Raw genomic sequence first — 14,515 nt, 5'->3', positions numbered from 1 at the left:
CCGAGAGGAAAATATTCTGCATCCATTTTTAGCACCGGATTTATCATTTCAACTTTTCAAGAGCATTTTAGGCAAACAGCTTTGCAAAGCAGGAGCCCCTGATAAGCAGGTTAAAAGCTGTAAGCATTAGGGACAGCCAGTGCTTTTGTAGGACCAGACATCTCTTGGGTTAATAGATTAAAACATTGGCCAACAAGTGATGGAACACTGAGGATAAGTGAGTTCTCCTTGCTCTGAATGGATGGAAAGTTATTTATGGCCTTTATTACAATTTTTAAGTCTCTTTTCTCCACTCACAGAAGCTTAAACCTATTTTTTCTTCCCAGTCCACGCTGCTGCCATGAACCAGAGGAGCACTGCTCTGTTTTCACCTCCTTCTGCTACACTTTTGGAGACTAGTCTGCAAAACTTGACAAGAACTGCTAAAACTAATCCTAAAAGGAGCAATTCCTTCAATCACCGAGGTTGGGAAAGACCCTTGGGATTGTTGAATCCAGCTGCTAAGCCAGCACTGCCACCTTCACCACTAAACCCTGTCCCTAAGTGCCACATCCACGGGTCTTTGAAATCCCTCCAGGGCTGGTGGCTCAATTCATGGATATAAGACTTTTTTTTTAATTTTAAGAATGAAATGCAAGTGTTTTGGGATCTCTCTCAAAAATGCCCCACCGAAACCTAAACAAACAAAACCCCCAAACCAAAACAACCAAAAGGCTCCACTCCTGTAGGGACTGACGTGGTTGCAAAGGCAGATGGGGCTCTCCTGAATTTGCACTGAAAACCCTGTGGCCTGGCCAAAAATGAGACTAAACCATGGTGATAAGAGAATAAAAAAAATGAGGTAAATACCCCAATCAGGCAACATCCAAACGTTCAGGGGACAAACTCCTGTGCCCTATTTCTTCAGTAACACTAAGAGATCTAATCCTCCTCTGTATTTTAAATCTTCCTTGTGAGAACTTCAAATTCTGCTGATTTTTAACAAGGTGGCTGCTACAAGGCAACATGACAAGGCTCTGCATGAAATCTAAGGCAAAGATGTGAAGGAATTATTGTTGCCTGGCTGCAGCTGCTTTGGGAATTTTTATTTATGGCTTTATCTCCACTCCTGTACCTGACTCCTCCCCTTGTCTCTTTCTAGGTCCTGACCTGCCCACCCATATGGAAATGCAACACCTTTCCAAGGCACTGGGCTTTGCTTTCCCTAACAAATAATCAAGTTAGTGAGCCTGGATGGATAAATCACACCAGAACATGCCAGAGCACATCAGCTCAGGTGTGCCGTGTACAGGTTAAGCAGCAAGGTGCAAAGCAGACACAGTCAACTGGAAGTCAAAGAGAAGGATCTTCTTTCAGCTACACTTTTTTTTAAAGCGTCTCAAATTCTTCCAATATCCACAGAAAGAGGATTTTTTTTAAGCAACCCTCCATTGACTTCAGTGCAGCGACCAGGTGTGGCTGAAGGCAGATCTCAGCTCACACGGGATCCCTTAGTCCAGTGGTTTCCATCCTTTTTGGATTTGGTCCATCCAAGGGACCTCCAAACTCCCAAAGTGTGAATTTAAACCAAAGAATTTTGGTTCTAATACCCATGGTCTTGGGCTGTGGACCATCACCAGCTGCAGGTCAGGGCTCATAAACCACTGGACTAATGGTATCCCAAACCGTGGGTTTGGTTCAGCAGAATAAACAGTACAGAAAGGCAGGAGGATAAAAACTAAAATAGTTGCCCTTTGGGTGCCTCATGAGACTCAGACAATCATTTCACAGGAACAGAGATAAATCAGACCCAGGGTGCAGGTGAGCCAGGAAGCAGGCACGGTATTTATTTCCTGTTGTGAGAGCAGTAATGTTGTCCTCTTGGTGAAGTTACAAGTAATCCCATTTTCACAAATAGGAAGGATTTTGAGGATGGAAAGAGATAGCCTTCATGAGATCCACCTGTCCTCCAGTTCTCTGCCAGATGAACCTGATTTTTCCCCAGGCAGATCAAGGCTGGTTATTGATTCTCAAGAAAGCAACGAATTCCCTCCTCGGTCAAGTACATTGTGCCAAATTCATCCCTGGTGCAATTCTGCTCACAACAATCCTCTTGCTTCATGGATGAGCCTATTTTCTCCACTGGCCTGAAGCAGCTCTCCCCCTGTTTCTCCCTGGAGATGACTCAGGGATCTATTTTCTTCCCTATTACGGAGTTCAAGCAATTGCACATCACAGAATAAACCTATTTCATGACATTTCTGAAGCTTCCAGGAAAACTCCAATTATATTTATGTAATCAAGCTCACAGTTTTTTTTTGTTTGTTTGTTTATGATCACAGGAATAACAGCAGATGAGGAATTTGGGGCTGAACATATACATTTGCAACCCCCAGAGCTGAAAATGCTGCTAACATTTTATACAACCCTTGTTTTCTTTTATAACATCTGCCTGAAGGGAACTTCATCAAGATACACCACCCTGACAGGGATTTCTTTGTGTTCCTCTACATTCTGCACACAACTTATTTTTCTCTCTTTGGGGCATAGAAAAGACAAAGAATTTGAGTACTTGAAGGTTTATTTGGCTGAAAAAATTATAGTGATTCTACACTTACACCATCCTCCCCGTAATGCTTTTTGATGGCACTCTGGGAAAGAGCTAAAAGGAAAATATGTTTCAAATGAAGTCAAGAAAGTTCATAGATCAGGATGCTAATCTTAATAATTTATTGTGGATGAAGCCTCTTAATGTAATAGCACAACATTTGTGTCTACAGAGGGCTGGCCCAAAGGTCCTGTCTCAAACAGGGCCAACGGCAGAAGACTGTAGAAAATGATGAAAAAATATGAGTAGAGGATCATTTATCCCGGAATATTTTTCCAGACTGCAGCATTTTCTGCCCAGCAGCTTCATGAGTCAGAACACTGCCTCGTGGTGGACATTGATAATGTCAATAATGCCCTTTCCAACACGCTCTGGAACTCCTGTTATTATCACAAGACAGTGTGGAAACACCAAAGCTGAGGAAAGAAGGTCCTAGAGCTGCTGGCAAAACTCTGGCTTTTGTTGGGAGTGTCTCCACCATCCACATCTGGGAGAGACTCGTGAAACCAAGGTTTGCTGGCAAGGAAAGTCCTGTGCCTGTCCACATCCTCTCTCTGGCCCTCTAAATCTGTCCCTAACCTATTAAACGTGGTCCCTTGGCTGTCTCATCTGCTGAGCTGCCACTGGGAGCTGTTCAAGAGAGACAGGACTGGCTGGCTCATGCTCAGCCACACAAGGACACTTACAAGATGTACCAGGAACCAATTCCCTGTGCCAGGAAATGCTCCCTAGGGAGATGTAGCCGTGGATTTAAACTGGGCTGTGATGGGATTACAGCGAACACACTCTTGTGTGGAAATCCCTGGGATCAGCAGGAACTTTAGGCAGTAATGACTAAAAGTTGTGGAGAAAGATGCAATTCTGGATGGGTGTAAAATCAATTCTTATCACCCTACCAATCCAGGTGAAACTGCCAGGAAAAAAAAAAGGAACAGTCTTTATGACTATCCCTGGACAGTCCTAAATAATGGATGAACTAACCATTGCTCAGGACACACTGCTGTCAGTTCTGCTTTCCAAAGTCATCCCTGATGTCCTTCAGTGGTGTTCCAGGAGCAATCACAATATGCCTCCACCTTTATTTAGTGGCCCCTGTAACATTCCTGCCAGGCTGACACACATTTTCAAATATTCCAACAATACATAGCATTTCTTTTTGCTCTAGTGGTGGTGTGACAAACCCTTCATTTGCTCCTCCGTTTTCATATAACGCATTCACGAGCATTATATGAAGTTGATTTGCCAGGCTTGGAAATCAACAGATGATGATGGGCACGGAGCTGAGCTGCCCTGTGCCCATGCACATCTCCAGAGACGCACAGATACACGGACACCAACAACCAACATGGATAAGATGGCAAAAGATACTGGATCCTCATTGTTTTTAGGGGAATTGGCTGGCGTACGTACGGAGCTGGGCAAGGGTCGTACCTTCAATGGTGATGGCTTGGTCTCCTCTCCTCTCCTGGGTCAGGGCTGCGGCGCTGTGGTGGTAAAGCTCTGCTCCACTTTTGGCAGACCCTAATCTGTTCATCAGCTGAAGAGAATTGTGCAGGGCCAAATGAAACACAGCATGTTTTTTGTCACGATAAACCCCTGCCTGTGCTACCTTTGAAAGTTCAGTGATGACAGAAATGGGTGAAGGTGCGACCCCAGTGCAAGCTGGAGTTTGAAGGGACACTTTGCTGCTCAGTGGAGTTCTTGGGCTTTTACCAAAAATTACTCACAAGTTAACAGCACATCAGCAAACTTATTTACTTAATTATTGGGTGCTTGCTCTGCAGCCTGGGAGTTGCTCCTGGGGTAACTCTGTCTCTACCAACAAGCCCAGATTCCTGCTGTGCACACACTTAGAGGGCCATTAGAGAGGATTTTTTTTCTTTTTTATCATCCAATAATTACTTAGTATACTGGGAATACTGGACCTTAGGATCTTAGTCAATGGCAAATGGAGGGTAGTCTGGTTTTGCTAAAATTCCAGTAGAATTCTTTCAGGTATATGGAACTCCCTAAATGTTTCCTTGAGCTGAACCATTTTACCATGGAGCAGCTGACCCATGCTTATTTCTTAAACCAAGACAAATTTCTTTTATTGCCAAGTCCTCAGAACTTATTTATGTTTTGTTACAATGAATGTATAGACTATGCCTAATTTTCATAAAATATCTTATATTTTGAAATATTTTTCAGCTACTTCCATGTATGTATGGTAAACAAAACAGGAATTTCAGTGGTTTATCCTTCTGTTTAGACTTAATTTCTTTCTTTTGGCTCTGGAGGGTTTCTTAGCCATAATTTAAAGACAGTCCAGAAACAAAATATCACATCAGAATTGTCCCAAATTTTGAAAGCGTTTACTCTAAACACCTGGATCTGAGTTTAAGCTCCAGAACAAGCTCCATCAATTCTTACTTGTACCAACAAACTGTCAGATCAGAATATTCTGAAGCTTTTGGACATTCACATTCCAGATCTAGTTCAGCCTGAATTTCTATAGTATCTCTATGAGCAGCTACTCAGCCATGGGTCTCTCCCAGTGAAATGAATTCTCCTGCCTGTGTCATTTCAGATGGCAGATACTTAAATCTCTCCTGACTTACCTCACATTCATAGTGCCCCATGTCTTCATTGGAAGGGTTCTTGACCACCAGGACTACGATGCCACTCCGTGGTTCACTGAAAGTCTGGTATTTACCGGTGTCCTTCAGCAGCACCCCATCTTTGTACCATCTGAGTGGGAAAACATGGTCTATAAGCCAGGAAAAATTATGCAGCATCAAGAGGTCTCCAAGACCACTGATCCATCCATCAAACAACTCAGGAATTAGTCCTTAGACAAACGTTTGGATCCTGGAGGGGAGGGCTGCAGGTGGGGAGATCACACCTGGGTATTAAACTGTAACATTTATGACATTCTTCCCAAGAGATCTCCTCAGTCAGTACAGGATAAGGGCTTTAAATGATCACAGGATTTGCTGAGCTTTTGTCTGAACACCTGATAAAATCAAGTCAGGTGTAAGGCTGGGAGGATAAACAATGATAAAATGTTTTCCAGGGCTTTAGATTGGACAGAGTCCTCCTCAGGGTCTATCTGTGGGTATTTCTTTTCAAACTCTAGCTAAAATTAACTGCTGAGAATCTCAGGAATGCCTGGACCATGAAGAGCCAGCACTGGCATGGGGTAAAGATGGAAGACACAGTAAAGAAAGGGTCATAAACTCAAAATTACTTTTCTGACTATGCAAAATGGGAAGCCAGGATTTGTACCCATATTAATTGTAGGACTGACCTGATCTGAGGCCTGGGTGCTCCTTCCACAGTGCAGGTGAACTGGACATCTTCACCCTCGACAAGATAAGCATTTCTGACCTTGTTCACAAACCGAGGGGGCACTGCAAAAAGCAAAGGTAAATGTGACTGGTAGCTGGAAATACAAACAGGTAGAAAGGGCGTGTCCCTATCCAGATAATTCTCAGTGCATCTAAAGGATACTAAAGACAAAATGTTTTGGCCTAAAAACAGTTGCCTGCACCTGTACAAATTTTCTTTCTTTTTTTTTTTTTTTTTTAATATTACCCAGTATATATTGTATAGAATGTCCTAATATTTGGAGCATCATAGAAACAAAGGATCATTTTGTTTGGAAAAGACCTCTGAGGTCATGGAGTCCAGCCATTAACACTGCTAAGGCCAACAGTAAACCACATCCCCAAGTGCCACACCTAAATGTTTTTTGAGCTCTTCCAGGGATGGTGACTCCATCACTTCCATGAAAAGTTTGTTCTGGAGTTTGACAACACTTTTGGTGAAGAAAATTTCCCTAATCTCCAATTTAAACCTTCCCTGGTGCTAATTGAGGCTGTTGCCTCTCCTCCTGTCCCTGTTCCCTGGGACCAGAGCCCGATCCCCCCAGCTGTCCCCTCCTGTCAGGGAGTTGTGCAGAGCCAGAAATTCCCCCTGAGCCTCCTTTTCTCCAGGCTGAGCCCCTTTCCCAGCTCCCTTCTTGTCCTCCAGCCCCTTCCCCAGCTCTGCTCCCTTCCTGGACACTCTCCAGCACCACACTGTCCTTCTTGTCATGGAAGTCAAAACCAACCCCAAGACTGGAGGTGCCTCAGCAGTGCCAGCACAGGGACAGTGGCTGCCCTGGTCCTACTGGTCACACCATGGCTGGTACAAGTTTGAGGTATCAGACCCCCTTAAATTCCTGCATTTGTGCAGGACTTTACCTTGAACAAGGATCTTTCCCAAGGTACTGGCATTCCCAGCAGGACTGGAAGCGAAGCACATGTACTGTCCTGTGTCAGCCCCTGTCAGGTTGTCCAAGATCAGTGTGCAGGAACCATCAGGATCTTCTATTATGATGTGATGGGGATCCACCTCCACTGGCTTTCCATCTGAAAGAGAAATTATTTATTTTTAAATTGCTTATTAAGAGTTTCCTCCTTAGGAATTTCATCCTTTTGCTTGTCATCCTGTGCAGGCTGAGAGATGTATTACTGCAGCTGATGCTGGTAGCTGAGGAATAAACTCTTCATCCAGCTCTCTGTAAAACATCATCCAGGGCAAAGTACTGTTGAAGAACCCCATACATCACCACTGCTCTCATTTAAAAGTGAAATTATCCCAGAGTACATTCTGTGCAGTGATAATTCTGCTTTTCCAGCCAAAGGAGCACACCCAAAACACCCAAAAACACAGTCTCCAGATTTGAGTATCTCTAGGGGATCAGCTCTTGGATTACCCACTGACCAGTTTCCACAGCAATATGGGCTGGGAGCACTTTTCCTGCCCTGCTGCTCGTACCTTTGTACCAGCTGATGGATGGCTTGGGAGCTCCTGTCACCTTGCAGGCCAGCTTGACTGTCTCTCCCAGCTCGGCTGTACAGTCTGCCAGTTCTTCCTCAAAGTCTGGAGGGACTGAAACATCAGAGGAAGCGTGTTAGTCTGGAGGAAGGGGCTCTGACCACAGCATGGCTGCTGCTAAGTGAGATAAGAATAATTTTTGCAAATCTGTGAGGTTCAGAATAGAAAAGTGAACAGGAAATTTTAGCAACTCAAGACTTTATGGGTGACATGCTCTCCTTGCTTGTCTGAGACTAAATTCAGACTGTAACATAAAGTTAGACCATATGAAAAAGAAGGAATTTATTGCTGATTTAGAATTATTTTAGACCATGATTTTAATAAGCACTTCCACATTATTCAGACACCACACATCTGTCTCCATTAAGATAATTCCTCAAATAAAATGCAGCCTGGATATGCAAAGTAGCATTCTTCATATTGTCCTCACAATGAAATCTATGCTTTCATTAAATCATAGAATCACAGAATAGTTTGGGTTGGAAGAGACCTTAAAGATCATTGCATTCCACCCCCTGACACAGGCAGGGACAACTTCCACTATCCAGGCTGCTCCCAGCCCCATCCAGCCTGGCCTTGGACACTTCCAGGGATGGGGCAGCCACAGCTTTTTAAAGCAACTTTTATTTTAACCCATTTCTACCAAATGAAACCATACAAAGTTATTCTGATAGTCTTCCTCACTAAAATATCTCACTAAAGGCACAAAAATTAAGTGCCCAGACTTGTTTTCAGTGTATTTGGACTAAATCCAGTGCTGTTCTGGCATTTTCAGATCCCAAATACACTTATGCTATAGTGGATACCATTTGTAGCTTATGCCTGGAAAGTAAAGATCTAATATCCCTGCTGATAGATTTTGTGGATTGAGAACTGGTGGGATCTCAAATGACACTGAGAATGACGAAGCCTTGATGACCAGACAAAAGTCCAAAGCAAGCCCAGGTGCAAAGATGCAGCAATGTAAGCCAGGAGTTGAGTAAAGGGTCTGGAACCCAGGGTCTTTTGTACTGGGGTGTGTAGGACTTTGGATCAGGGTACAACCCCAACTCTCCCTGCCTTTCCTCCAGGAGAGGTGTTTCAACCCTCAGATCATCTTCATGGCCTCTTCTGGACTCACTGCAGCAGCTCCACATCCATCTCATATTGGACACCCCACAGCTGACACAGCACTGCAGGTGGGATCCCACGAGAGCAGAGCAGAGGGGCAGAATCCCCTCCCTGCAGCTGCTCCCACATTTAACGACCATAAACAGCTTCTCTCCCCCTTTTATAATTTCCTCAACCAAGGAGACCATCCAGGAAAAAAAAGGTTTGGGCTGTCTTGTGCCACACTTACTCCAGATGGGCTCGCTGATCCGCTGCTGGATGCCCAAGATCTCCTTCACCCAGGAGTTCTTGATGTTCACGGTCCGCGCCTGCAGGAGGTATTTGCGCACCAAGTCCTCCCGCTCGTGCCAGATCTCAAAGGCCCGGTCATCCCCTTCCACCAGGTCGTTCACGTCTATGTTGTTCAGCTGAGTGACACAAAGGGCAAGAAAGTCACTGCAAATCCTGTGTTTTTAGGAATTCCCAACAGCAAAAAGGGCTAATCTGTGCTTCCTTCAAAGACTTTTGAGATTGTGTGAGCAATGCAACGTGGCTTTGGCTGAAGAGCAGCCAGAGCTGAGAGTTGGGCTCAACCAGAGTTGAAAGTTGAGAGATATTTTCCTTGCTATATTTGACTTTCTGGTTACCAAACTGACATTTTCCTGGGGTTAATTTTTTAGGAAAACAATGTCCAGCATTAAAAGCTATCCCCAGGGTGGAACACACCATCCCTGAAGGGTTGAACCCAGGAAGTTTGGAAAAAAATATAGAAAAGGACAAAGCATGGAAATGTTTCCATTTTATTTTTCTTGGAAAATAAAAATCTGCCTATGAATGTTGATGAGGACAGAGATAAGGACTTTGAGAAGGTCCTAGCTGGGCTTGGTCAAGAGTTCCATGGGTTTTTTGGTTGGTTGGCTAGTTTTGATTGGAGTTGAGCAGCTCCTGCCTTGTGAAAAATCTTTCCTCAATTTCTGGCAGTTTTAACCCAGAATGTCTAAAGATGAGTGGGTCAAATCCTCTGAATTTTTCCATTTCTGAACAGGAATTGGTGTCTGGAAGGGACATAACCAGCAGAGAGAACGTGATGGAATTGAGCAAATAAGATTCCTTCTAATTTACTCCCAATATTACAGACTGCCAAAACCAGAGATGTACAAATGCAATTTTCGCTACAAATTGCAGGCAGCAAAATCCAATTTATTATATCAATATATTTATTCTGTTAATTAAATGAGGTAACAGAGATAAATAAATGCTTGTACTTGTAATCTCCTTGCTGCGTGGTAAAAGTCCACCCTGATGGTTTCTGACAGCTTTCTTAGAGGCTTAAAAAAGATATTTTTGGACAAGTGCAGATTCTACTTGTGCTTCAAAGACTTTGAAGAAAAGGAATAGCTCAGAAGGATTAGAAGACTGTCCAAGCTGGATATAAAAGTGAAGTTCTAATTGACTGAGAAATGCTTTATGAGAGCATAAAGTGATCAGACCTTCATGATGTTCTTGAAGATGTAGCTGTAGGTGTCTGTCTTTGTGTCTCGCTTTGGTTTGCAGATCACAATATAATTTTTGAAGAGGAAAACATGTCTTTTGTGTCCTTTCCATGCCATTCGAGCTCCTGGAGCTCCTTCCCACACAATGAAGTGGCCCTGCATAGGAGAAAGAAGGAAGAGCACATAGTGATACATCTGGAATAATTATCAAAGTTATGTCTCACCATCGTTTTTCAGTGCCCAGATAACAAATGTTTCCTGTTGCATCATCCCTGATGTATTTCTGGTTTATTAAAGCACAGCAGATGGTTTCTAATGCTAAAGGTGACTCATCAGTCATGGGCACAGCCAGTGGTTGTCATTACACCTTCATTTAAATGGTATTATTTTGTGCCAGAAAAATAGAGAGCCTTTGTCAGGCAGAAACACTCATGAAAATATTAAAGGAAAATTGTATTTTGGGTACTATACAGACACTTTATCTGATGATTTGGTCACCTTCACTAGAGCAGGAAGTATTCATTTCACATAGCTTCAAACACAGACAGCTCAAATAACGACATGGGTTTCCCCAGGCATCTCTAGGGAGAAGTAAACACTCGAGGGGTGTGACTGGACACTTTTAGGATGCCTAAATGTGGAGAGATGAATGCCCACCACAGCATCACTGTAATTTAACCTTACTTGCTTCACTCAGCAATACACCATGATCCCCATGGAAAACACTGGATACGGACAGAATTAATTAATTGCCTGGTATAACACAGTAAATCTGTAGAGAAACAGGAATTTGAGTGAAGCTGTTGCAAGTCCTTGACTAAAGTGTCCTAAAGCTGGGTCATCTAAAAAGCCACAGAGCTGGCTTGTGGGATAAACCTGGGGGAGCACAAGGATCTGTTGTTGCCAGTAACTCTGGGACCTGCCCTGTGTTGTTTCCCAATAATATAAGAGGACGAGTTAAAACCCTTTTAGATCATGTAGGGGCCCAGAACAATTTCAGTCTTGTCACAAAGGTGAATAACTGCATTATGTGTGAATTTCTCCATAAGCATCCATGCTCTGCCATTTCAAACCTTAGTGGAGCCAGAACGCCCATTTCTGGACAGCAGAAAGAGAAACAAGCAAATCATCTCTTTCAGACATCATTTCTAAAGGATTTTCTTCTAAGAATTAAGGCTCCTTGGAGACTGGTGAAGGCACACACGGAACCAACAGCGACTGGGAAATTCCAGTTACCTGTCGGATGGGTTCCCCCAGGCTTTCCAAGGTCCCGGGATAATTCTCAATGAGTGAGACGTGGAGGTTGTTCTCTGCTCTTCGGGTGAGGGCAGACACAATGGCATAGGCCTGCTCCAGCAAAGTGCAGTTCTGGCTGTTTCTGGCTTTGTTTCGGATTAATTCCTGTAGGTGAATGAAGAAAATACTAGTGGGCAATCAGAGAGAAAAAAAAGCAGCTCCTTCAGAGCCAAAGAGTTTCTCAGTATCTGCTCTGGCTCTTTCACCTGAGCAACTTTTATCCCATTTTTCACCATGTGCTTCTCAAATAACAAAGTCTTTTCTTTCCTACCTATTCTGCTGGTTAGTCTCAAAGACTAACCAGTCTGGATTTTCCTTACACCAGTTGACATTAAGCAAAGATGAAAGTTGAAATAAACACCAGATATGCTTTGGTGGTTGAAAACCAAAAATTCCAAAGTGATCCTAAATGTTCCCATTGCATTTCTCTTCTGCTGACCCTCACAGTACCAGAAGACAAGGAATTCATGTGATGAGCCAACTTTAGATTAATAAAAAGAGAGACTGGAAAAAATGTGAAATGGCATTTTCCCTGTTCTTCTCACACTTGTTCTTGTTCCTCTCTTCCAGTGATGAAGGCATGGAAAATGCCTTTGCTCCTCCAAGAGACCCCTAAAAATGTTGGTGTTTGTGTGCGAGAATGCGTTCAGTAGTAGAAAGTTCTTCAAAATATTCAAACTGCTAATTTATACAAGATTAGAATACATAAATATTTTGCCATGAATATTTTCTTCCTGAGTATCCTAGTGCTATTTCCTATGAAAATACTGTTTATGTATTACTCAATATGTATTACTCAATATAAAAACTCAGATGTTTGCTTGTGGTCTAAGACAGTAAAACAGATGCAAGCCTGAAAGACAAAATATTTCAGGGTGGTAGAATGGGGCAAAGCTTTTCAGAAAACAAGAATTTCATCATAGTATAATATCAGTATAAAACATAAGGAAAAGAAGAGGGAAGTCATTATCTTAGACATGAAAACTGCTTATCTTTATCACATAAATGTTGCTGAGTTTGAAGCAAATTCATACCTGTCATCCATGCAGGCATTTATTATATCATACCTATATCTTCACATATAGTTAAAGATAAAGCCTCACTAAACTTTATGGAGTTGGATTCTGTGAACCTTCACCTGGATTTACATTTACAAAACTCTTTTGAGAACACCACCACTGATTAATCTCTTATTTACTCAAGCAGTTTTCAATCGTTGCTGCATCAGAAGGAAGCCAAGAAATAGGAAATAAAAATAAAATCTTTTCCTGCACAAACTGCACAGAGCAGAACGCAAACCTGTAGCAACATCTCTTTACCTTAATTATTGTCTGGTACTGCTGAATCCTGTTTATGGGTTTTTCCAGGTAGTGCTGCAGTGGTGGGATCAGTGGCTGTGAGGGATCTTCATTAGTTACAAATTCATCTGTGTATCTCTGAAAAAATATATGGAATAACAAGGAAAGGTTGTTATAAAGAGCAATAGAAAAAAAAATCTTGAGTAGGTGGAGCAGATAAACAATATTTGTCTATCTATATTTATGATTTATGCGAGTTCTCTTGGTCTTAAAATGTCATAGCCCTTAAAACATCCTTTAATTACAATTACATAAACACAGCCACATTTATATCTGTTTAAAGTTTATGATATTAATAAATGCATAACAATATGTTCCCATATTGGCTGCGCTTACCAGAAAAAGCTGGAAAGTGAACTAAAAATCATTATTTTTAACAAAAGATATTACAAACACTTTTGAGGTTCACATTTGTGATTAACAAATAGTTTTGTGATGCAGTGGGTTACAGGATGAATTTTCCACAGGTGCTTTTGGCTCCTGCCTTACCTTGTAGAAATCCTGGACAGCTTTGCTGACAACAATTGACTCAGCCTGGACCCTTCCCACCAGGTACTGGATGTACTTGTTAAACTCTGCCTCGTGCTTGATGAAGCACATGGCCACGTCATCATCAGTGTCACAGCCCTGCAAGCTCCGGAGGAAGACACTGTGGGGACAGGAGAAAAGGTGCTGGAATGAGGCTAAAACAGGGCCCCAGCAGGCAGGCTGTGCATCAGGAGATGTCAGGTTAACACAGGTTAAAGGAAATGATGGGGGGAAATGAGCATTAAACTTCTCAGTGCCTATTCACACAGCACAATGCCATTCCTCTTAGCTGGGATGGGATGGAGGGACTTGGACAAGAGCCTGGAGGACAGGATGACAGGGAATGGCTTTAAACTGACAGAGGGAGGGGTTAGATGGGATATTAGGAAGAAATTCTTCCTTGTGACAGTGGGCAGGCCCTGGCACAGGGCCAGAGAAGCTGTGGCTGCCCCTGGATCCCTGGAAGTGTCCAAGGCCAGGCTGGACAGGGCTTGGAGCAGCCTGGGATAGTAGAAGGTGTCCTGAAATTCATGGATGCTGCCATCAGTTTTACATGGATTAATATCTCTATGAAGACACCACTGAAGTGCCTGTAAGAACTGGCTGCCTTTTTAACATAATTCACTGTTTCTCAGTTAAATTCACTTAAAAGAGTAAAAATTAAGCTGGACACAGGAAGCTTTGAAGCTCTGAAGGGGATTATGGAAGTCCTAACCCTGTGCTATGATTTAAGCCATGCCATCATTCACCCTCCTAAAAGGAGCATCAATTCCCTTGCACCTCAGCACTGCCGGTGCTCCACATCAGGAATAATAGTAAGAATAGTAATAATAATAACAGAAGTAAGAATAGTAGTAGTAGTAGTAGTAGTAGTAGTAGTAATAATAATGATAATGATAATAATAATAATAATAATTAGTACTGCCATTCTTTGGTATCCGATGAAGGCACTTGGGAATGCCCACCTGGAATGGAAGCGACCAATGTCATCAATATTCCTGAAGATGGTGGATTTCTGACTGGCAACAGCTCCTGGCACGCTGGGACAGGTCTCAGTGTACCTAAGGTGATGAGTCTGCAGGAACTGTAAATCTTGAATATAATCTTCCTCTGAGATCAGCAGCTCCTGAATGAGAACACTGAAGGAGAGACAGATGGGCAGAAAGAAATCACAGAAAAATCATCACAATTGTCCTTGAGAGGCTTTTAGGCAGTAGAGATTTATGATCAGAGGAACTGACTGCTGGGTGTGTTGAAAGTTCCCCTCTGGGGAGGGGATGGGGGAGGAAGGGAGAGAGGGA

The 14,515-nt window shown here is 42.8% G+C and overlaps 1 protein-coding gene across 1 annotated transcript in view; it reads right to left on the bottom strand.

Moving 5' to 3' along the window:
• OBSCN (obscurin, cytoskeletal calmodulin and titin-interacting RhoGEF) overlaps positions 1 to 14,515 on the bottom strand; it is a 165,755-nt gene that overhangs the window by 38,771 nt on the left and 112,469 nt on the right. The window contains exons 80-90 of the mRNA XM_033512198.1: positions 14,180 to 14,353; positions 13,176 to 13,335; positions 12,648 to 12,764; positions 11,269 to 11,433; positions 10,030 to 10,188; positions 8,790 to 8,967; positions 7,391 to 7,504; positions 6,814 to 6,981; positions 5,877 to 5,979; positions 5,188 to 5,317; positions 4,019 to 4,124 (exon numbers count right to left, since the gene is read on the bottom strand). Coding sequence (XP_033368089.1) covers positions 4,019 to 4,124; positions 5,188 to 5,317; positions 5,877 to 5,979; positions 6,814 to 6,981; positions 7,391 to 7,504; positions 8,790 to 8,967; positions 10,030 to 10,188; positions 11,269 to 11,433; positions 12,648 to 12,764; positions 13,176 to 13,335; positions 14,180 to 14,353 — 1,574 coding nt within the window. The remainder of the gene's footprint in view (positions 1 to 4,018; positions 4,125 to 5,187; positions 5,318 to 5,876; positions 5,980 to 6,813; positions 6,982 to 7,390; positions 7,505 to 8,789; positions 8,968 to 10,029; positions 10,189 to 11,268; positions 11,434 to 12,647; positions 12,765 to 13,175; positions 13,336 to 14,179; positions 14,354 to 14,515) is intronic.

The sequence above is a fragment of the Parus major genome, chromosome 2, assembly GCF_001522545.3.
Source record: "Parus major isolate Abel chromosome 2, Parus_major1.1, whole genome shotgun sequence".
In the NCBI taxonomy this organism is placed as follows: Eukaryota; Metazoa; Chordata; class Aves; order Passeriformes; family Paridae; genus Parus; species Parus major.
This window is presented reverse-complemented; position numbering and strand designations above follow the sequence as displayed.